General features: G+C 42.6%; 1 protein-coding gene across 1 annotated transcript in view; it reads right to left on the bottom strand.

Annotated features, from left to right (window-relative positions):
• The window catches only part of LOC122398201 (Down syndrome cell adhesion molecule-like protein Dscam2), an 89,647-nt gene extending 65,966 nt beyond the window's left edge, over positions 1-23,681 (bottom strand). Inside the window, exon 1 of the mRNA XM_043397880.1 lies at positions 23,613-23,681. Within this exon, the coding sequence (XP_043253815.1) occupies positions 23,613-23,646 (34 nt within the window). The 5' untranslated portion in view covers positions 23,647-23,681. The remainder of the gene's footprint in view (positions 1-23,612) is intronic.
• Between the last annotated feature and the right edge of the window lie 1,809 nt (positions 23,682-25,490).

Raw genomic sequence — 25,490 nt, 5'->3', positions numbered from 1 at the left:
TGCTCGGTCTCGCGTTTCGCCCCGAAAACTTCCGAAAGCCGGGGCGTACCTATCGTCGGAACACGCCACGCTTTTCTTCGTGGTGCATGGTCGTCGTCGAGAGGGGGGGTTGCACGGGGCGACGGATGAACAAGGACGCTGGGCTATACACCGGTATAATCGGCTTACACCAACGCGGACCGACGAGCCCGTGAACGGACGGGCAGACTTGATCCCAAAAGCCTCGATACCTCCAAAGCCCCGATATAACTTCCCCCCCACCCTCCCACCTCGTCGATCCTAAAGCCACCCGCGCCGAGTCTCCGGCGAACAGAATGGAATAGGGCGAGGTGGTTGATCCGTTCGTATTTCCCGCGAAACGTTGGACCACGGGTTCGATGCACCCGCGGCTGTCGATGCGCCGCGAAGGAAATTAATGACGATTCGATGGGAATCGAGCGCCGCGATCCGTGCAACTTGTTCCCATCGTGTCGATGACAACGCTCGCGTGCCTTCGGGACGCTGATAAATTTCCTTTGACAAGCGTCACCGGGCACGACGGTACATTCACGGAGCCCGATACCGGGCTAGGGAAATTCAATAATTTCGTTTGGAATCCAACGGGTAACTTTCTCGACGACTTTGGAATTTTTAATAAAATTCGAAACGTTCGGAGACGGGGAACCTTAACGAGAAACTGATTGCGTTTTGATTCACCTCTCATCGAACAATGGGTATAATACAGTTGCTGTCCAACGGTTAATTCGACGATCAAGAGCCCCGCGTTTGAGTTTCTAAATTTAACACTGCAATAGATCTTAACAAGAATCTTGTCTCAGTTGTCGATTCATTATTCGTCGAAAATTGGGAAGCACGATTAATTATAATCGGATACGATCGACGAGTAAAAGTTGTTCGATCCGTCGCGTGGCAGCGAATAAAAATAAAAGGCTGAATAAGTAATCGAAGGGCTTCGGTGCTTAATTCTCGGGAGCACCGTTGGTAGAAATCTCTTTCCCGCCAGAAAAAGTGTTAATTGCATTTAAATTCAGGCTGAAATCCTCCATCGTACAATGGATACCATACGGTTACTCTCGAGGGTTAGCCGGGCAATCGGGGGCCTCGGCGTCGAATCGAGGAGGGATTTAGAGAGATGGGAGGGGCGACGGGTGGCAGGGGTCGTCAATAAATTCGAGGGAAATGCAGGGTCCACTCGTAGGGCAGGCTTCGTGTTTTCAAAGCGCTTTCGAGAAGCGTGATGCCGCGTTCCACAGGGTAATCGGACTGTTTTTGACCTGGTTTCTGATGCGCCGGTGTCTTCTACCCCTCCTGTGCAATCGATGCCGGTCGACCAGGGTGTACTTTAGCTGAAACGCTTCGTGCTAGGATATTCGATACGTTTGTGAACTGGTATTGCATATTCTCGTTCCCGAGACATCGCAATCGACGCTTCCACGTTTTTCCTTGTTGACGCTCCCTGCGTGACTGGTATTTTCTACACTTGGGCTCGAACTTCTCTTTTTCAATTGATACCTTAGCATCAAATATTCAACGTATCATCACATATTTTAAATTGAAATTGATATTTTTGAAAAAGAAGAACCGAGTGTCTTCATCTTCACCCAATTTTTTCTTTCATTTAACATTTTATAGAATTTCTAAAGAGGAGAAGAAATATTCCTCTATTTTAAGATCGGTCGACTCCACGCAGGAAGAAGAAAGAGAAACTAACAGAAAGTGGATCGATTTAACGCGTATTAAAAATACTGAAACTTTGGACGCGTGCAGTTTCAAAACTACTAGTGTTTTATTAATTATTAAGCTATTGTTAGCGGCGGCAAAGCTTTCTCTTTGAAATGGCTTTTGGTTTTTGACGATCCGACGTTCCGTTTAGGAGATATCGTAATTTATGTAAAAGGTAATTTCTTAAATTCCACTGTCTACGCGCTCTCCGTCTTGGAAAGGCCTATTAACGCGTATTAAAAATACTAAAACTTTGGACGCGTGCAGTTCCGAAACTACTAGTGTTTTATTAATTATTGAGGTATTGTTAGCAGCGGCAAAGCCTCCCCTTTGAAATGGTTTTTTGTTTTTGACGATCCGACTTTCCGTTTCGGAGATATCGTAATTTATGTAAAAGGTAATTTTTCTTAATTTGACTATCTCTGTCTTCGTCTGACGCGTCGCGCCGGACCTCCTTGTCGCACGTTGACCCACTGACCGAGTGAATGAGTGACGTCACGTTTACTATTTACTACGAGTCACGTGCGGTCAACGGCCTTGACAAGGCCGTAGTAAACAAACGCTTCGGACCCTCGTATCTCCGTAACTAGCCACCGCATCGACTTGAAACTAAAATCGTCATATCTCCGGAACAAATAAAGCTATCGACTCGTACAAACGCTCATTTTAAAGGGCATTTCATCCCCTATCCGATGACTATAACAACTACTATATTTTATGCTATCTTCTATGTTTATTTTGACATTTACTTTGACACTACATACCCAATGAAGTTTCAGCAATTCCTATCGATCAAACGACTAATGTACGATAAAACTGGATCATAAATTGTTTATTTAATTGAAAATGAATTTAAATCTGTATACAGGATGTTTGCGTAATTACTATGCCATTTTTTCATAAATAACTGTTTTCTCCGGAATTAAAAAATTAACAAATTTCAAAGTAGTTTGTAAATTTTTTGTACGAAGTTAAAGTACTAAGTATGCACGTTTAGAGTAAAAGTACTGAATATTTTTGTACAGTGTCTTAAAATTCATGCTTTAAGAAAAACTATGCACAAATTAGAAGTACGTTGCCTCGTAAAAGGGGAAAAGAAAGTCATTTGACTAGTCTTACTAAGAATGGGTATACACGAAGTATCGGTAGGTTTAGTGTTAAGGGCGGCGTTCTTTGTCCCAAAAATACGGCTATTTTTTTAACGACACCAACACGCCGGCGACAATAAATAATCCGAATCTCGAACGAGCAAGCTTTGTGTTTCGGAAACGTTTTCCAGCCGCGCTACAGGGTGGTCCTAGTGGGTAACAGAATTGCTCTTGACCCAGTTTCCGATATATTGCTGTCATCTCGTCGCGCGGGAAAACCACGCCACGGATCAAAGCGCCCCGCTACGAGAATGCCTGTTATATTTTGATTGTTTTGTCGCTGGTTCCCTTTACAAATTGCCTCTCGTGTATGGCTCCGCGCCAACGGAATTATTCATTTATATTTCTTCGAGGAGGGCTCTCCAATTTGTTCCAACCCCGAGACTTCAACCATCCATCGAAACTTCGACCGTTCAAAATTTTCACGCGGAACAAACAACAATATTGCACGATGTAACTCGAACGATCAAACTTGAAATTCAACAAAAAAATTAAATAAAAGTGTTACAAACACAGAAAGCATTCCGATCCATTGCTTTCCAAAGGGTTCGATTTCTCTGCGGTTCGTTTCCGAAATAATAATCACGATTCCCGTTTTTTTCATCGCTCTTCACGGATGAAATTCGAAGTCTAATAATCCTCGATCTCTCGCGTTAAGCTGATTAAGTCCGTTGGGGATCGGGGACGTGTGTGCAAATAAAAGTTCGCGATAATAGTCCATAATTGGACGCTTGTACGCGCGCACGTGGCGGCTCGAAAACGCCCGGTAACAAATATGGCGAACGCCTCTCGCGAACGTGTTCGTGGAGAAGTGCAGCCAGTTACGTTTAATGCCTTTTGGCTCGCGCGCGAATCCACCTCCCCCTCCTCACAGCCCTCGAAGATGAAGGTAATCGAGACTCCAGGGGGTTGGAAAAACGAGTCCAAAGCGATTCGACCGACTCCTCGCATTTCATGAGCCTGGTCGCAGGTGCTTTCGACTGTCAAAAGAATGGAAAGCGTTCGCGGAAACTACTCGAAAAGAAGTAACTTTCGACTCAACGTCCGATAAACAGAAAAGAAAAATTTTCCTCCCATGTACCACTCGCAGGGAAAATCGATAGATCTGAATATTTTATTTCGCCAACTTCTGAAACACTACTCCAAACGGGGCTGTCATTTTGAACGAAAATAAAGATATTTTTGCGTTCTGAAAATATTACACGTTCATTCGTCGCGAGCTGAAATTCCGCTGCAGTTAATTCGTAAAGAATTTTTGCGACACCAGAGAGAAACTTTATTAAGGTTTTAATTATATTTACGAACAGAAAGATCGTATCTACGTTAATTAGAATTAGAAATTAAGCGAAATAGTCCCCGGAGTGTAAACTATCTTTGGCATCCGGGTTCCACGTAATTTTCCCACGCCGCGTACGCTGGATCTCGTTATTCGGCCCGGAAAATTTGTCATCGTCTCTGATTTCGATTCTCGCCGGAGAGCGTTCTCGATGACAATCGAAAACGAGAAGGCGGGCCACGTTTTCGAAAACAACGCCGCAGGAAACTGTTCACGAATTCGAATGTTTGCCGGTGGTATTGTTGCGCGGTGATTCGTGAACTCGCGACGGAGCTCGTAATTCCGAACTGTTTGCATTGCGCGTTTCCGGTAGCTTTTGTGCGACGGTGCAATTGACGCAGCTGATAATTAATGACAAATTAGTTCGTCCAGACAGATTACGTTACCGTCGAGCGAGTTTCGCGCCCAAGTCTCACCACCGCGCTACGATCCTTCAAGAAATTAATTAAAATACAATTTATACATACTATTGACTAACAAACGATACAAAAAGGGAGGGTATTCACGTCCACGAGAGCAAACGTTGCAATTATTTTCCCACCACACGCGTGACTCCGATTTTGCCCATTTTCCCGTAAGATTGGAGGGGAGGGCAAGCTTCTGTTACGTCTGGAATTACGTTATTCGCGTTTAAATGCACGTGTGCGCAACAGGAGGTAGAAATTTTAAATCACCCAGCCGGATATTGCAGCGCGAACCCCGGTCTTCCGTAATGTCTGATATATTCCGGAAACAAGAAGTTTAAGAAAACTGTTTGAACGCTGTTCCGAGCGGCTGTCGACCTGGGAGTTCCGCGGAAATTGCTCACCGTTTTATTTCATCGTTGGAAAGTATTAATCTCGACGCTGGATATTACCATTAGTATATTTTAAGAACTGTTACATTACCACGATTTGCATCTCAGATGTAAAAGAAGAGATGGGAGTCCTTCGATTCACGATATCGATAATTAACGACGATAGAGGTTCGTAGATCGCTGGAATAATAATTTAGAAATCGACGATCTTTGACGAATAATTAAATCGAAGCTCGAGCCTAATTCTTAGAGGTGTTACTTCTTAAAATAATTAACCAGTGATTTATATTATCGATAATTGTCCTAAATACCAAAGAATATCCGATCCATTCGATAAGTTTCGTTTGTCCATTGATTTTCGAAGCAGATGGATTAAAATGAATCGTAGCAATTTTCTCGTGGGATACATTTCCCGTAATCGTTCGACGGCAATTTGATTTTCCGCGAGCTTAAGTTCACCGCCGGTCGTCGATCTGCAGGATCTTATTAACGGACCAGCAATTAATTAAATCTCTTCTTATATCAGGATCGGCGTGAAATGAAGTCGGTCGTCGGCCGAGGCTGGCTGCGACGGGGCTTACATCCTCGAGCGTTGACAATCTAATGTAATTTACTTCCCGTTTAACGTAATTAAAGTGTACTTTGAGGTGTGGCGGGACGAGAAATTAGCAGTGAACTTCGGTTTACCGGGAAACTTACCCGACGAAATCGACACTCGCCGCGATCCCGCTTATCTTCCGTAAATTTCAAGCAGAATATCGTCGTTAGCAGCGATTTGCAACCCCTTGCACGTTCCACGAAACGTTGTCGGGGTCCTTCGTCGCAGTTTCGAGCAATTAGTCCCGTCCTTCGAAGAAAACGTTGCTTAACCGTGCCGTTTACACATTAAACTTTCGCCGGGCCCATTAAAACATGTTAACGAAACGCTTGACAATTGGAAAAACTAGAAAGAGATTAAATCGAACCTATTTCAGCCTGAACGAGTCATTTAATTATAAATTCCACGCATGGTCGAGTCTTTCGATGTTCCGGTATCCAATAATGTTAGTTCCAATTTCATTTCGTTTATTTTAATCAACGTTTCCATCATTTTTTCGATCGATCGTGCACGAATCGATGGTGCGTTTAATTGACACGAAAGCTCGTGTGTTTGTAAAGTTGAAGTTGCATTATCCAAACCACAGACCGAAAACGTTGCTTGCAAAGACGCTCCAGGTTGAGAACCGTCGACTTTATTTCATAGGAAACTTGTACTTAATTAACGCGTTCATTGCGGTGACCTTCTTTTACGCGGGACTTTCGCGTTTCAAAGTACAAGACGGGATGTTTATTTCGCTAAAATTTCGCCGAGCTTTTGACTTTAATTTCGTCGTAACTGCAGCAAATTATGGAAATCGTTCTACCGGAGAGTTCTTTTCGTTTCCGCTGTTGAATCAACGACTACCCGGAAGTTCCACTTGGAATGTTCGTGGACAACCTCGATTTTACGTATACTACCGACGTACAACGATTTGTTCCATCGATTGTGTAATTGTTTACCTGAGAAAAACGGTGTACGTGTAGATTGAAATATTTCAGGTACTATGTATCATTGTAACCTGTATGTACAGTGGGATAAACACGCAAACAGTAACCGAGCGAGTGAGATGTATGATATGATATCCATATTGAACAGATCAATCACAAGTGGTGGCAAGTGGGAATTAATATTTGGTTTCGGTGGATGGTGCTGAAATTTAGAAGATTTGTTGGTCACATATTTACCGACTCGATTTTATTATTACAGGTGTTCGCGTTCGTTTTTCAAATTTTTCAATGCTTGAATTAATTCATTATTTTTACAGAGAATGACACGAATCGAAATTGTGGCTGTTGTTAATTTAATTTAAATCTGTCGCGTTCGCGATTTACAACTCTGTTATTAGTGTTTATGAATAAAAGTGGTATTCTTTTTCGTGGCCAATGCACGAAGAAATTTAAAAAAAAATTATTCGGTGTTAAATCGTACGTCAAGGGGTTGATGAAGTGCTTTTAGAAAATAATATTAACAGAGGAATTTTAATATCGAGACGAGACCCATAACTATGTATTTACCAAGACTTCAAACAACAGAAACTCTGATGTTTGGCTATAAAAGCTACTTCGATATATTTTAAAAATATAATTCCGTAATTTCTCGATACCGATGGGTTTACGAGTCGATCGTGCGAGGGAAGAATGGGGCAGTTTCTTGGAAAGCCGTAGGAAAACTCGCCCTATCCGGGATCTCTAAAAAGGGTTCTGCGATTGAATTCAGTCCGCGTCGGCGAGAGGTCTCGGTTTATCCAAGGGTCTCCATTTCGCAGCGCGTGGCGCTCATATTTGTACATTATCCAAGGGGGGGTTTGAGGGTGTGAAGGAAGGGCAAGAGGGGGAGTTTGGCACGAAGGGATAGAAACGCTGAGCGGGCTTTTGACGCCGGACGCCAAAGCTTCGGAAAAGCGTGGAATACGCGAGAGCTTTGATATACGAGCATAGACCGCTTACAATCTACCCCGGCAGCTCGCATCCCTCCCCAGCCCGTGACTACCAATAATCGAACGTTATTGCGTTACGGGAGGCTGAGACCAACCCCGTAGTCGTACCATGTGCACGACGAAATGGAGAACGGCTGTTGCTCAAAGGAAAAAAAAACGGGAGAGATTCGATTTTAATGTCTTGTCCCAGGACGGATTTTTACGTTTTGTCACCGTTCGTTTCTGGGCTCCCGTCGAATATCAATTTCAACGTATTACCTCCTTTATGGCGAATGCGTGAGATTTGGAATTTTTTCACCTTGTTTCTCCGTGTAACCAAAGAAGACAACGTTACCGCGAGGACTGCAATTCGGCTATAAAGTTTGCGTTTCGTCGAACGTTTTTAGCGAATTAGGTGTGGTTACGCAAAGAACCCGTAACTACGACTTTAATACATTATTCCCCGGACGAGCTACTATAGTTTCACAGCGTCTGGGGTCGCGGGGTTAATAATTGGTCGCATGACGCTTGGCTTTTTATCGAGCGTGTTTCTAGGCGATGTTGAACATTAGGTTAAAGACCTGGGTTGGGCTCGCGAATGACTGGAAGATTTGGTGCAATGCATTATTTATCAGCCGATCCCACTTCTGTCGCTATTACCAGGGTGATATTTAAACGTTGGACGAGTCAACGAATCCATACGAAAGCAGTGAACTTTTATCTATAATTCATTTGATAGAAATGCTTGGATAGAGTACGTGAATTTTAAAAATTTTAGACAAATATACAAGACTCGAGTGTTGTAATTTTAATCCTCGACTAGTGAAATTACTTATTAAAGCTACGCTACACTGATGTAGACCATAATGCCTCCCAATTTCTGTTTACACAGACATTTCACGTGTTAATACGAGATGCGTTGCATATAAAATGAAAATTTACCGCGAGATCGGCCATGTCGTTCCCATGAATGATACCACAAGAAGGGGAAATGGGATTATTGCCCCATCTAAATGAATTATTTCATTACATAGCCGCCGAGATTCAATTTTTACGGCTAGCTCGGTCCTCCTGCTTCGAACGTTCCAAGAATAATACGTAACTAGTTTGTCCGTTAGCAACTTTAATCCGTAGAATGGAAAGTGCACGACGAGACGTTATTACCAGCGAATTATAAATTTCGCTGAGTTATTTAACCGCGGGGCCGATCTATTCGCGATTGATTCACCAAGTATTATTCCAGCGCAAAGTTTCAGACATTTTTAGAAACACCGTCCCTGGAAGAAGATAAAGATGAGAGAAGAATCAACTTCGTTCGCCTGTAACTGGCTCTCACAACTTCGAGAACGTCAAAAGGGGTTCGAAGAATAGGATATCAGGCACGAGAGAGGGATCTTCGGAGTTTAAATTTGGAATTGTTCAAAGATCGACGCGAAACTGGAGCGACCGGGTCGACCATATTTTATTCACGCAGCACCGTTTCGCGATTGCTTTTCTTCTATATTTTCGATATGCTTAACAAAGTCTTATTTCGAATTCCGAATACGTTTAATGTTTTGTCAGTTACAATTTTCCTAATTGTTCTCAGCCTCTTTGATTTTTACATTAAACCACTGTATGCTTCGCCATCTTCGCTCCAAATTTTCTACCCAATTTTTCAAGCCATACCGTGCTAAAGAATTTAACTTCTCCGCATTATACTCTATTTCCCGTCTCGCGAGGGGTTTTTTCCCCTATTGAAATAATGAATAGCGGAGAAATTCGAATCGATGGACACACGGCGGCGAAACAACAATAACGGGCGAACGATCGGGCCGAAGTAGAACTCGAACGAATAAATTGTTCCCCTTCGGAACACAGAGCACGCGGAACACTGTCGCGATATCGATTGCACGGGCGTACAATCAGCGTCCAACGAATGAAAACAAAAATTTCCAAAAATTCGGTAAACACGAAGGCGTTCTTTAGTCGCCGTAACGCGCCGCGAGCTTTTCGAACCGAGAATCGTATGAATGTAGTATACGACTGCACAAAAAAAAAAGAAAAGAAAAAAAAAACGATCCTACCCTTTGACGACCGCGTTCCGGGGGGCGCATTAAAGAAAAACGAGAAAAATGCTTTTTCTATTCGACGGTTCCCCGGGATGCTTCGTTACGATCCTCGAGCTCGAGTCGAGTGGACGCAGAAATCGAAAATGGCCTCTCGAACACCTCCGCCCCTCGTAGAGCTCCGGCGTCTATCGATTGTCAATTTCTTGAAAGCTCTGTAACCTAGCTAGCGATGGGACTAACGCGATTAGATATTAATACCGGCCTCGTATCGAGCACCAGTCGACGCCATTGCACCTTTCATTTATGTAAAAATGTGCGCTCTTACGTCTCCTCGCGTGCAAACTTTAACAAATTTATATTTAACGTGGACAAGGGTCGACTTTTGTCTTTTCATATCGAGGAATTTCTTTAGAGATTGCTGGGAGATTTTTAATAATAGACTTTCTTGTCCACTCTAATAAACACAAATTATAACAGATTTACATTTAATCACTATTGCGTGGATAATTTTATTTTAATCCAAGTGTCGACTCCCAGGATTTTTAATAATATTCTCGCCCTTGTGAAGTAATAATTAACCCTTAAAGTTCCTACTGTAAGATCAACGTGGTCGTTTTTAGGAGTATATGGATATGGATAAGTGTTCTACGTTTAGCAGAGGTACGGGGGCGCGTAATCGATAGCGTTCTCGTGAAATTTTACAGTTGTAAAAGGAAAAGTTGCGGTTCGCGTACGGAAATATGGTCGAGTGACACTCGAAAGCTCCTTCTGGTCTCGCGTTCTTGTAGCCACGAACGTTAATAATAGCAGAACGTTATTGCATTATTCTGTCCGTTACGGACTCTTCTCCGCCTCCCTGGTTCCCATCCGACCGGGAGAGAAAGATATTGCTGTGTGCACACTTCACGTTCGCAGTTCCATTATGCCATGATTACGTCAAGTATCGCGGGAACGAAGGTCCGTCGCTTTTTAACGAGGAATCGACGCGGTAAAACGGAGACTCCGCCACTCGACGATGCATCCTTGTACGTTTACATCACGATTGCTTGCAAGACAATGCCCTCCAACGGGAGAAATTGCACGATTCGATGATAATTCCGAGAGACGCGCGGGAGATTCCGCGCTGCAATTACTTAATGCCGCGTTGTCGCGCGGAGACGCGTCGTCGTCGAAGATTGATCTACGTCGTATCGATCCCGCCGATGATACGGGACAATTAACGATTCGAGAATTAAGGAATCGTCTGGGAAGCTACCAGTCGCCGGGGAAACGTGTCTTGGGAACGAATTATGTCACGGAACGTCGTAACGAGCTAAGGATCTTAAGGAAGAAACGTCCTCCGTTGGGTGATAAATTGTTATTAAATTCATCCTCCGTCTCTGCTGTATTTATAACAAACGTAAAGTACAATTTTCCTTTCGAAGATCTAAATACAGGAACGAGACCTATCCATTCTTTCGATTTCGAAAGCTTGCAAGGCTCCTCGAGAAAATGATCGACATCTATTAACGATATTCGGTCACTTATTTATAGCCTGCACGATGGAGAGGTGCTGTCACCCGAGGAGAAAGACACCAATTTCTGTTTTATTTCGGCAGCGTTGGTGAAACCCCGTATAAATAGAACTCTTTAAATTCGTCGTTCCTTTTTAAACTTCTGACCTGGTGTCGTCGCGTTATCGGTGCCCTCGGCGACACCGATAACAGAGGCGGCGGACGAGGAGGGATCGAACGAGACCGCGAAAGAAAAGAGGGAAAATCGGGCGCGAACGAAGGAGAGTGTTTCCGGGGTGCCTTTTTTAGTCCACTTATCGGCGAAGCACTCGACCACGATGGCTATATTTAATTCAGCGCTTAGGCGGTGAACCGGGCCACTTGACTCTCTTTTACCCCCCGTGGTTCGATGGACTTTCCGGCTAATCCCGACGTATCCGGAGCGTCTGTCGGGAGCAGTCATACCGCGACATTACAATGATCGTCGAACCAGCGAAACTTGGGCGATCGCTGGGAAACTACCCTCGTTGCGGATTAACACCGCCGATAATCGTATTGCATCGACAAACATCGACAAAATCTCTTTCTGCATTAATGGGCATTTAATACCATAAATAAAATTTGGGAACAATCGGTACGATGAATTTTAAATTACTCCGCGCGTTGCAATTGCCTCTCGTCGATAACAATGCGGGATACAAATGAGTCACATTCCGGAGTTCCATTTTTATTTTCCCCAGAGGGGAAATGGGTGGATGGGGACCCCGAAACCGAAGATCGAATCACGGAATCCTCGAATCCTCGAATCCGCCAACTTCCAGGCTCCAATATCTCTCCGATTACAAGGCTGGTACGTTCGCGACGCGTAAACCCGATTTGTTGCACCGAGCTGACAGCGGAGACGAGACTCCAGCGCGCAATAACGACGCGCTGAGCGTCGACGCGACGCGGCGTCGCGGTGCCTAACGCCGTGATGGATTAGACGCGAAAACGCGCGTATGACGGATACGAAATGAAAATCTGATACGAATCGTGCAAACCGAGTGCCCGGCTCGTCGAACGTTTCGAAAAGCGTGCACGCGCGCGTGTTTCGAACGCTTTCCGTCATTATTCGGATTCCCCGCGTGTACAACGGAATTCGGGCGAAAGCGCGCGTACACGGCGCACACATTCAATCCCGAAATCGTTGCAATTTTCAAACCGATCCGAACCGGGTTTATTTTATTCATGGAATTTCGATTTTTTTCGTACGCGTCCTTTCTCTATCGATTTTCTTTTTTTTTCGCGAAAAATGCGCGCCACTCAATACTAGGCGCTCTATTGTTTCCTCTTTTGAAATCGCAAATGTATTTCCCCCCTCCCCCGGCCGGGTCTTTTATTCGCACGCGTTCTGGATTTGATCAAATTTTTATTTTTCACATTCCATTACTCTTGTTGCGAAAGCTTTACGATTTGGTATATCCGGCTTCGTAGTATTCTATTTGTAGTTCGTTTTTTCTCATCTTTTTTTTTTTGCCCAAGTTGGATTAATAACACGCGCGGTTTTGTCTGGATATTTTTTTTTTAATAGCGATGTAGCTTGCGTTAATCGGCTGTGCAATGAATTCGAAGCTGATATTACACTGCAATTGATACGTCGATGGAGATAAGGTTTTATTTAAGGAATTATTATTTTCTGGAAATGTGCTCGTATCTGTTAATTATTTATTTGAACGAACTTGTTAAAATTGTTAATTCTTTAGCGATTTTATTTACTGCGAAAAATATTCCCACCGCAGAATTCGCTGGAACAATGACGAAGGTTTGAAATTAATGATTATTCAACAGATCCAACAACCTCTTTATTCCAGGTATGCTCGTTTCGATTGTTTAAAATAATTTCATATATTCTTTTGTATATTACGAAATAATGTAGTCGAAAATAAAGGTCGACGATATTCTGAACGGACATAACCAGAATATATTGCTCGTATCGCTCGACTAATTATTAATTTTCCCCATTCGACTGTCTGTATTTAATATTTATTCGTTATTTCTATACAAATATATGATCTATCGTATATTATACGAAATTTTATACGTAGCCTGGAATTTAAATAAATCCAAAGTTCGTTCGTCGTTTCCGAAGTTCTTTCGAAACGTAATTCTTTTCTCCAGACGCGTGCAAATATTGCACTGTTTTTCGCCTTTCGAAACTTTTTAATGGCCTTTTTTTGCCACGTTTCAGGACGTCAAAGTGTCAAGATGTCAGTAGAAGTTTACGTTCCAAACTGTAGCCCCGTTCCTCGGAGCGTAGGCGGCTTGTAAACCTTATTAAGCCCTGTTAATGAATACCGAACTTTTCTTTCGCTTGACCAGCAACCGCGTGTTCCTGCATTTTTGAAAATGTATTCGCAGACCTCATTAATGTAAATTAAATCTCGAACCCGGCGTCCGTGCAAACGAAAATATCGGATCATTTGCAACCGGGAAACCAGATTATTCTGGCTTCGACGAGTTTACGTATGGACCCATGAACTATGCTAATTCTTTCATCTCGTAATGCTAATTATTTCCAATGAAGGGTCAAAATTTTCCGTCCATCTACCATCAAACGCCACAATTATGCACTTTTATCGAAAAAGTTCACTCTTCCTAGCATGAATACCTCTCATTTTTTTTGTTCAATTGTACGCTATTAAAATTTTAATTACTATATTGAAGTAGATATCGCTGTGCTAAATTCTTTTGTTTCTCGACATTTTAAAAAGAATCTTAACGAGCATTAAATTTCACGATCAAAGAATGAAACGCGTCAAAAACTGGGATCGAAATTCCCGCGTCACGGTTCGTCTCTAATTAATGAGATACAAACGAAGAACCGTATATTATTTTTCTCGGGGGATAATCCGATGAAAATTCATTTGTCGCGCGAGCGCCGCGCGAAATGGAAATCCGTGGAACTCGATCTATCGTTTTTCCGGCGCTTTGAAGTGCACGCCTCGATTTAATCCGGGAAAATGGCGGAAAAAAAAAAACTGCTGGAAGGGCCGGAAAGAAACGAAAAGTGCGTTATAACGCGGGATCAAAATCGAATCCAGCGCGAAATTACTTTCGTGTTGTCCCGTGATGGAATAAATATTAATCGATTTCGATCGACGCTACCGATCGCGATTATTAGTTAGATTTAAGAGACCACCGACGTAATTCAAGATGATAGGTGAAAATCACGACTTTTAAGGTGGACTTTTGATGAAAATGTTCTCAGTTATCAGTACTCAGGGATGCAGAAGTATCGGGAGGCGTCGTAACGCGACTGTACGAATTCTACGGATTAGATTTACGCAACGGTCGCGTAAACATAACCGAGGGAAACGATCGCGACCGGGTTCCATCGACGGTCTGCTGTTTGATCGACGATATTGTTAATGAAATTTGCGATACCTGCCAGCGATGCGTTTCGCTTTGCGGTCCGGAGTAAATATTAAGCGCGCATTTTAGCGCCTCTGGCAACACGCCCTCTGCGGTCGCGCAACGCCGTGGAAACGTCCAGCGAGACCGTAATACCATCGACGAAATCGATTTTGACAAAATCGACGGCTCGAATTACGATGCCCTCCGCTCTCGCGGACGCGTCGATACGCTCTAATCGACTTTCGCTGAGACGGAAAACGACCCCGGTAAATCTTTTTCCCCGCCTCCCCTCCCAGCTCGAATTTCAACGAAATCGATAGCTACATCGTCTTTTCTCACCGGCCTTCCAACGCCTCTCGTTAATCACTGGCCATCGTTAGAAATAAGCAATCCACAAATAACACTGGATTCACGAAACTCGTCCATTTGACGGGTTTCAGATTTCATGTATAATTTTTGTTATTTTTTTAATTCTTCTCTCTCTTTAAGTTCTCTTCCTTTGGTGTGATTATATCTTGTGGTAGGTGTTGGTTTCTTTTAGATATTTTAGGGTATTTCTGTGACATCGAGGCTACAGATGATGTTATCTTGTAGTTTTGTTTTTGGACGTGGTATCTTCTACATTCCAGTAGATTTTTTCCAGTAGGCATGTTTCATTTATATTTAAGAGTACGAACTAGAAATACACAGTACAGTATAATGTTATTTATTCTTCTAACAAAATAGAAACGATGTATTCGTTCAACAAAGTTGCCCCTTTCGACAGTTTCACTCACAATTGTACTGTGTCTTCGCGAGAAGTTGGCTAGTGAAAGGAATTCAAGACGCTATTGGCCATTACAACAAGAGTGAGGATGGGCGGAGCTAGCAAAGACCTTCCTCTGTCCCCAGCACCGCCTTCACTGGACAACTCCTCACGGATGCACAGTACATTAACTCTTTCACCCCGATTATAAAGTACCCACGCTAAAAAGGAACTTTCCCACGCAATTGTTCAAGGAACAAAGAACGAAAGACGAGCACGAAAGGCATTTTATTCAGTTTGATGGACCGACGCGTGGTTTTAGAGTCTGGCCACGACTTTCTTGCATATCCAGGCGAATCGAATTCGGTTTATCGTCGCATGGCTGGGGGTACGCGCGATCGCGCTACTAGGGGCCAATTTCCTGACACGGGTATTCTTTCCCGTGGATGGAAAAGGGGTGAGAGGGCTGTACAGTAAGGGCGAGACGTCGCAGGTTCATTCGCTGACAATGCTTACGCCGCCATAACTTCGACTGGGCCTCGCCCGTTCTCAACTGCCGAAACGTGACCGCGTTCCCAGATCGAACCGTTTAGTTTACGAGATAGCGTCGGGTATCTGGTAACACGGGCAATCCACATCAGAACCGGCGCCGCGGCGTGTGTAATCCCATTATCATTTTCGGTCGGGGGATCCGTCGATTAGTCGATTCGGATTACCCGTACAGAATCGGTAACTCGTCGTTTCTGACTAAGGTTCCCTAAACTGCACCATTATCGACACACAAATTCTCACATTTCCAACGAACCCGCCGAAAAACAATGCTCTTCGTTCTATTTTTTTTTAAATTAAAAATATTCGTTTGAAAGACGATTGAAAAATTTATGAAGCCCTGGAAGTCCATTGCAGATCGTATACCGTTATACACATACATAATTATTGAACTTTTCCCGCTTGGTAAGAAACCGAGTAATGATACAGGAAACAAGGCTGACCTGAATATTTCGTATTCAATCCGCGATGGAAATTACTTTCATTCTCGTCCCACGAAAATACTGCTGACGATGAATCGACGGTTCTCAGTCGTTCGGATAAAATGCAACAATAAAGCGACGATTAAAAAGAATGGAGTCGAAAAAGACAGCTTTCCGTCGCGTGTCCGGGTGTCGCGCCTCATTAAAAACGTATTCTTCGCGAAACGTAAACGAGCAGGACGGAATTAATGGAAACAGAAAACCTGCAACGTCGCTTGGAAAATGACATCTAACCGTTTCTCGGAATTAAAATTTCTATAAATATCTTTCGCGAAACGGGTCGATCGTCGTGATACTTAAACGCGGTTGGAATTCCTTTCAGGTGTGTTCCGTGATATATCGGATAAAATTTTCGTGAGATTATTTTGTCAGCAGTTTCGAAACGAATGTAATTGGAAAAGAAAAGTCTGACCATCGTTCCACGGAATAATCTCGAACGATGGAAGCCTGGTAGCAACTTTTCGTGTCTCGATGGAAAGTTTTCGCTCGGAAGGAATATTCGGAAGTTGGTCCGGTCGGGCTCGGAGACACTGGGAAAATCGTCCATTTTCGAGTGGACACGTACCTTCGCTTAATGTCCGTTCACGGTATCGGGGATCGTTGATGCTCGGTACACGCGTGTAGGTGTAGCGAGAGAAAAAAAAAAAAAAAAGAAGAGGCACGAATCACAAAGAATGGCGATCGGCGGCGTGGCGGTCGGGGGGACGTAGGAGAGAGCGAGTATCGCGACACTCTATCGGCCAGAAATCGATACGAGGATGGCCACGGGGATAGGGACAACGGGGTGGTGGTGGTTCGCTATCTGTATTTTTCGCGAAAGCATTACGTACACGGATATTCGCGTTACACATGGCTCTCAGCTGTGCCCGGATATTCGCGACCATCGCCCTTCGTATAGGCCCACTGCACCTCGGAATAAAAGAAAGTGTTACGAGACTCTTCGCGATCGAGACACGATTTATAGAATTTCCAGAAATTATAGAAAAATCGAGAATAAATTAATGTTTACGTTTGGGCCACTAGGGTGCATACACGTAATCGTAATAACATTGTTTCTCTCCCAATCACGGATACGTATGTATGTGTATAATATGCAGAAAGGATCTATGTAATATGCAGAAGTTTATCAAAGCTTGAGTTTTCGTTCTTCTCGATCGAGAGATTGCAACCTCTATTTAGCAACGTTAAAAACGTCTGTTACGATCAGTCGGATATCACTCGATAATTGTTTCCACGGTAATACGAGAGCAATATTATTACGAATATCGTAAATGTATAATTAAAGATAGAAAACGAGAGAAATGTTCTTTCCTCCCATGTCTTTGTCCATTTGCATAAATCAATTTTCCACGATGTTTCGTGTAGAAATAACCCGGGATACGATGTTGGTGAAATGAATAATTTACGAGGTATCTCAAACGAAAGACATAAAGAAATTAAGGTGAGTTTCGTTTCCTGGATTCCACCCTCGAGGCATCAACGCACGACTAAGGATCACCCTCCTCGTCCGTGGAATAAGAAGTTATTCTTGGGGGACGAGCAAAACTTATTTTGGAACCTTTGGTAAATAGCGGGAAGCAACTTTGCTCGGAGATTTTACCCGCGAGTGTGTTTGTCCAGCTGTTCGAACAACGATATTTTAAATTCTTATTAAAGTGGATGGACGTGGAGTGACGTTTCAAAATTACGAAAGGGGATTTTTTCACAAATCCGTACGTTCGTTAGTTTATATCAATGACGTTCTATTAATTTTCACAGTAACATATCTTTGTCTACAGTCATAAAATAGAAAAACAAGTGGAACAGGTCAAACTATGGTCAGAAGGAAGTCGTAAATTTCTTCTCCCGTGCTTCTAATTTATTTTTGTTGCTACTTTATATCAATCTGTGAAGTTTCTAACTCTCTATTAATTTTCTCAGTAACATATCTCTGTCTACAGTCATAAAATAGAAAAACAAGTGGAACAGGTCAACCTATGGTCAGACGCAGTTCGTAACTCCTGCTCCCGTAACTTCGAATTTATTTTTGGACAATAAATACAAACTTCGTGCAAATATTTACCACCAGATAATGCAATATTAACGTAACATTTCTCTATAATGCGTTTGGATAATTGTATAGTTGGAGTAAGAGATTTCAGGCTCGTTTTACAAGGATAAAGAAAATAAGGAAACAAAGATATTTAAGCTTCCGGATCTGAAAATAATGTACACAGAAGTGCTGGCAGTTTTTGCGAAAATGGCTTCTGTAATGTTTCCGGAAAACAGGTTTTCCTTTAAAGTGGCTTTGCGTTGTTCGAGAGCGAAACAAAAGTGAGAAAATAACGTATTCTGTAAAAAGGTGAAGCACCGTTGTTTTAATCAGTTGATTTTGCCTCGAGAAGTGCTCGGTTATTAGTACTTCGCGGTAATTCAGCTTAATTGTCTGTTAATTAACTGCGTGAAATCAATTAATACTTCATTGAGCTCGTTACGAAGTTGTTAATCCGTAGAAGTTGTTCGGACTGCATTCTATATACTTAGCGAAGGGTACGTATCGTGGCTTGTGCTAATCGAACCTCATCGATAACCAGAATCTTAAGTAAACTAAACCATCGTCAACTAACGAACAAACGGTTTTAGCTTAAAGAATTTCTACAAAAATATTTACAATTGTTGTTAGAATTAAGAGTACTCTACGTTAGAAACTGGTAAGTCATTTTCTGTTTTTCCTTTTTACGCGAGAAAAGTCTGATAGAAAGTAGTTCATTCCCCGACTTGAAAATACGTCTACAGGCATAACGTAGCATTTGTTCGAAATATGTTTAGCCATTTTCGAACTGCGGCGAACATTTGGACAAACGGGGGAATAAAAGTTCTGAAAACATATTTTTCGGGTTTTTGGTATTATCGAACAGATCGAAAAATATCGAAAATTCGCTGGGAAAACAATATTACAACACGCACCAGCGTTTGTAGATTTATTTATACGGTCCAGAAGTTTAATTTTCGTTGCACGCAAGAATTAAAACTGTTGTGTTGCTGGTTATTGTAAAAATATTTGCTCTGCGAATATAAAGATAAACCCGACGGGTAGTCTGGAACATTATTCACATGTTTGTTGTTTTTACATAAATAAACATCGAAAATCTACAAACACCATAAAAAAAGCGCACACCCAAAACGCATGGCGAACTTTGATTTCCCCTTGGGCCTATTAATTACACTGTTTCAGAAATAATTCTGATTTATCCAAAGATAATTGGTAACCGAATTCCCCATCGAACTTTTAATCGACGTACCCCGAAAAAAAGAAAAACCGTCGATTCGAAATTCTGTTAGCCTGTACACCGGCATAATTAGCGAATAGCACGCCCGTCAGCGTTTTCTACGCCGATGATTCGCTGACTTTCCCGTTCGTCGAAATTAACGATAAAGGCAACTCATCGTTCCCGCGAAGTCTGCTTAAATATTTGAAGAAGTGCTTGGATGAAATTCTTCCCATCGTGGAACGCTCGAATCAAAGGGGGGGAGGGTAGATCGAGAGACTCCGTCCCTTTTCTCCTTCGTCCTTCTCCCCTCCTCCCTCATCAGTCGGTTTTTCCTGTCGTTTACTCGTCAATACTCCGACGCAGGATATCTCTCTGTCCCGTAATGGATAATTTCCCCCTGCCTCGAAACTTTGTACGCTTAAAAAGCCCTGTCCGATATGGCAGTTGGCATCGCCGATTGCCTCAATCAGAAATCAATAGGCACCGTCTAGCAACGACCAATACGCAACCGGTGCACGTGTCAATGTATTTTACGTCTGTTGATTGTCGTGTCTGTGCCCTGGATGTTGCACCGCTTCCACAATCACGGTTTGACGACCTTTCGAGCGTTTACGCGTATCTTAAGCGTGTCGGATGAACGACTCGTCGGACGATCGTTCATCCTGCCAAGTACCATAATTCGTTTCGAGACTCCGCGATACGTTGCCGACGAAGTACCTCCATTTATGGTCCGAGACCCGACAGTTAAAATAAATTTTTAATCAGTATCCTCTAAAGTCGACGTTGACGTCTATGTCGATCTTACGATCTTCTTCGCGAAGCGGTTAGCCTAAATTTATTTTACTAAATGCAAAACCTCGACGAATAAATTTCAGTTCCTGTCGTTTCTCCACTCGCAATATAGACTCAATCCCAAGATTTCGAACAAATGGAAGTCGACTCGAACCCAAAAGTCGCCCAAAAGACAGGAGCAGGAACTTCGGGATGAGCTTCCCTAAAAATAAAACGATCCACTCCCGAAACTTCGCGAGTACTCGTATTCGAGGGATCGTAAATCGTTGCAATTTTCGAATGGTCGACCACCGTGGACATCGATAAACCAAAAAATGAGAATCACTGAGCTCTTCGGTACGGAGTGTTGGCACAGTGCTCGTGATCGATTACTCGTCATCCGCGCGCGATGTCCCGAGTTCGACGCCCACCGCCCGCTGCCAAACCAAACGTACTTCTTCCTCTTTTTTCCACCCACCCCCCTCGTTCCACGGTCTACCCTCCCCTCGCCCGTGACCGTCCTCTTTTTCACCCGTTCCGTTTCCCTGTTCCTCTTTTTCCGCGCTGCATCGACCGTAGGCTCTACACGTAGATGGCCGTTGCACGATGGACGTGTACGAGACGCTCTTCCTCTTTCGCCGTGTGTCTGGCTTTGTGCGAGGTGCGAGGCGCCTCGACTACCCACAGCGAATGGGGAGGGGGGAACAAAAAAAAGGTAGACTTCCACGGCCCGCGGAGTCGATCTCTGCCAAATCAAACTTAAATCCCCCCCACCCTGGGTACCCCTAGTCGCGGGCTTCTTCGTTCTTTCCGGTTATCGATTTTCAGCGACGAGTGGTCACCCCGTCAACGACGTCATTCTTCCGGTTCGTTCCTCCTTTTTAAAGTCTTCGCGGACCGGTCGATTCGATCAAAGACGGTGGGTCCATCGGTGTCTGGAAGTTTGAGATTCAGAAGTCTTCATTAACCCCTTGCGATACAATTTAATTTCAAATAATTTTTCCTACATTATATCAATTTGTGAAGGTTTCAAGCCTGTATTAATTTTCGTAGTAATATACTTCGGTTTACGGTCATAAAATAAAAAAACAAGTGGTAGGGATCAATGTATGGTCAGACGGAATTTGTAAATTCCTTCTCTCGTGCTTCTAATTTATTTTTGTTGCTACTTTATATCAATCTGTAAAGTTTTTACCTCTGTATTAATTTTCATAGTAATATATTTCTGTTTACAGTCGTAAAATAGAAAAACAAGTGATAGGGATCATCCTTTGGTCAGACGGAATTCGTAATCCGTAAATGGAAATCAACTTTCCTTTAAATAATAATGAACTAGTGGAGGATTACATTTACATATATTGTACAATATTAGTTTAAACTTGTGGAGGATCCAATAATCCACTTCAGGGTTAAACGTATACTATTTAATTTTGTTTAAATTTGCTCGTAGAAGGAATAGAATAGATTTGTTTTACGAATACCTCGTGAATATAAAAATGAGTCAATTTTAACATATAAGACTTGATAACGAATAGCCTCATGATCGTGAAACTTGACATCAAGAACTTGTAACGAGTCAGGCTAGTTATCGTATGACAAGGGATTAAACTTCTGTATGTTTCGATTTTGTTTAATTTTCAGTTATTCTAAATTCGTTCAAAGAATGTTACCGAATGAATTGGCCCTTAAGGGGCAGTAAATAGGACTTTTCTACAATGAGATTCTACGATTATCTCGCCAGATCATTAGATAATCAATGGTGTTAAAAGAAAATAATGGCTGGATTCTACGGCGATGCTTCTTCATTTAAAACGAACGGAAGAGTTGGTCGGAACGACACGCGATAAACGTTTAAATGAAGAAACATCGCCGTAGAACCTAGTCGATATTTTACTTCAGGGACGAATTATTCTGTTCGTTCCGAACAGAAGTTTTACTCGAAATCGATCGTATTTATCACTCTTGCGACGATCCTGTCGCGTTCTATTTGAAAATCAAACGGTTCGATTAGTTCGAAGATAAAATAAATCGATTTCTATTTTATATTTAAAAGCCTCGAAAGCGTTACCCCATAACAAAAGGGTGTAGTGAAATATAAAAAACCGTAAAGATCGTGGGAGTTTGGATTAAACTTTCCACTTACTTCAACACTGCGCGACGAAACTTTAAATTCGTTTTTAAAGCGACATTTTTCAACCTGCTTGACAACTAATTGACCGATTCCATCGGAACTCGACACGTATAGAAAGTAAACGTCCCTCGAATTTCCAGACAAAATCAACTTTATCTATTTCATAAATGAAGAACACAGTTTTAAGCCAACGCGTCTACGAATTTCCTCGAAAGGAAGCTTGAAATACCAGGGAATGTTTGGGGTCTCCGAACTAGCCAGACCACGTAGCTCGACGAAGAACGAGCCATTCAACCCCTCCCCCCCAAAAAAAGAAACAATTTTCCGCCTCCTCGTAATCAATGTTTCAATAAACCAATCAACGAGCTACACAGCACGGATGCCCTCCCCTCCCTCCCCCTTTTACGACGTCATCGATGTTATCGTCGTCGCCGGTGCTCCACGTGAAACAGAATCCAAATTACTCTTCGTTCAAGCCTCGGGAAAAAGATCGCAGATTGCCGAGTCCATTGTCTTAAGGAGGCCCCATATAATAAGAACGTTATCTATCCATTAATCTGCACAGAGCTCGACCCCTGAACATGTCCCCCAGGATACACAAACCCCTTTCTGTCCCTCGTGTCGGCTATTATCGAGGTGAAACGGGAACGGCGGAGCTGGGTCACACAGGGATGCGTCTGGAAGCGGGAATAAGGGTGTCCTGGACACAAGTCACACCTCGATTGCTGCCAATTCTCTATTGTCGTTGGCAGCCGTCCATTTTTCGCTTTTACCTGGCTCCTTCGTTCGCCGTACCGCTACCCAACGAGGGATGAAGAATTCATTTGCCGTCGGGACGTCGAATTTTCGAGACGACGACGGTTCGAGAGGGTTCTGGGGCACCTTTGATTGCCGGGGGAAAGGGCCAAGGGAGGGTCTTATGATTTTATGATAACGATTAAGCCACTTTTGCCAATGCCTTCGATTGATTTTTCGCGCTGGAGAACACCCGGGGCTGTTATTCGAAATTAATTGAATATTCTTGGAACGTCTTTTCACACGAAATTCTTCCGATAGAGTATTTTACTGATGCTTGAAACTTCGAGAAATTTATAAAATTGATTTTTTTCTGCAATAAAACACCCTTCGTGTCGACGTTTTAGGAGCTCCTGAATCACTAATGTTGCCCGTTACGTCGACTGATTTTTCATATATCTTTAAATCCATTTTGTCGCGCTCGATGATAAATTTAACAAAAGCCAGAACTCACCAGTCAGAAGGAACAGCAGCACGGTCGAATTCATTCCCGAAGCCAAAATTCGTCGAAACGGAATCAATTCAGCGCATTCTCGGCACATACCTGGAACAAAGAACGGGTTGGTATCAGATAAAAGCCCGGAAACATCTGAACAGAGGACGCATAGAGAGTAAAGATCAATTTTTCACGGTCAGAAACACGATTTCACGGTCCATGTATCGCATAATTAACGAGGAAATTGTGCAACGACGTTAATTTCAATTATGAACGTCATTCAATGCACAAATTAAATATTGGAAATTGTACGTCACCGAGTGTTATTAAACGACAATGAACTACTTTCGCTGCTTCAAACGCGAATAATTGTTGTATACATCGAATAATTTACAACGTTCCATTCATCCGATCGTTCTACCGGATTCGTTAAAAATGAAGTCGTTGGGTAATTTAATAGGATACTCTCGCTGGTAACGCGAGTATTCGACAGGGAAATCGTACATTGAACGGAATTTGTTGATCGATAATTAATCAAAGTATTGTTCCAGAAGATCGAATATTTTTTAAAATAAATAAATTTCTATAGAAACTTGCAAGAAACGTCAGGAACAAAATTTTTAGGAATTTATCGAGTCATCGAAGTGCACGATCGATCGACGTTGACACGGTAAATTTGTTGCACAGGCGTCGAACGCGAAAATGGCAACGGAAGTCGAATGGTTGACGGCCAATACGAGCAGCCATTGTTTTAGAAGCGAATAAGTGTCCCATAGACCGGTTCGTATAACTCATGCGCCGGCGTTAATTCAATAAATTCAAGCGAATAGCCCGGGACCGTAATGCTTATTACGGCGGCGCGTTTAACAGATTTTACGGGGTGTGTTAACAGCCACGGCGTGTACGTGGTCCCGAGAATCGGGGCAAATTAGCATGGTGCCTCTACATCTGTTGACCATTAATCAATTAGCGCGACTCCGCGCGCACGGGGCCATCGTGTAACGACTGTTAGGGCAATAGAACATCCCCTACCTCCCCCTTCATCCGTAAAATTTTGGTCGAGCGCCCCTATTAAATGTTTACGATCAAAAACCGCTGACCAACCAGCGGCAAGACTGTGTTTCATAACGCATCAGTCGAATGGGCGTGAAACGGATACGGGCGGAACTCTCTGCTCTGGATAAAAATTTTAAATAATGGATCGAACGAAGAACATTGTTGGTCTAATGTTGGATTAGAAATAAAATTTTAAGTCTCTTTAAGTTATTCAAATTTTCAAAAGTCACTTTCAAACTGTATTGTTAGAGATTTAATTCTGTTCTAAAGGATCAGCAGAAAATATTCAGAATCAATCTAAAGGAGATGATATTATACTTCTACCAGTATTCAAAAACGCAAGTAGAAATAGGAAAGATTGGTCGGACAGAAACATATCGAATCCTATGGCACAGGTACTTGGAAAAATTTCAAAATTTCAAAATTAATTTAATCGAAAACGAAGTCCAGCATACTAAAATTTTCGCTACGACCTCCGACGCCATTACCACACTTTTCGAGGCACTCTGTAGAAAATAAATTGCTGGAAAAGAAAATACAAAAACGAGAATGGAAGCAGGGGATGAATTTATACCTTCTAACTAATGAGCGAGAGAAAATTTGCCCAATTGCAGCGGAGAAATTTAAATAAGATCAAAAAGAGGTGGAACAAATGCTTGAGAAATAGGCAGAGGTTAAGTAACAAAAATAAAAAATTCAGACATTAATTCTTGGTTAGTGGAAGAATGGGTATCGTTAAGACTAATATTATTCAATTTGCATTTGTTGGGTTTGCATACGCGAGTCGGCATAAAGTATCGAATCTTTGCTCGACGAAGTACTTCGTGAATTACTGAGAGA

This window comes from Colletes gigas, unplaced genomic scaffold (assembly GCF_013123115.1).
Source record: "Colletes gigas isolate AHSC1104 unplaced genomic scaffold, ASM1312311v1 Colletes_gigas_Sc00011, whole genome shotgun sequence".
Lineage (NCBI taxonomy): Eukaryota > Metazoa > Arthropoda > Insecta > Hymenoptera > Colletidae > Colletes > Colletes gigas.
This window is presented reverse-complemented; position numbering and strand designations above follow the sequence as displayed.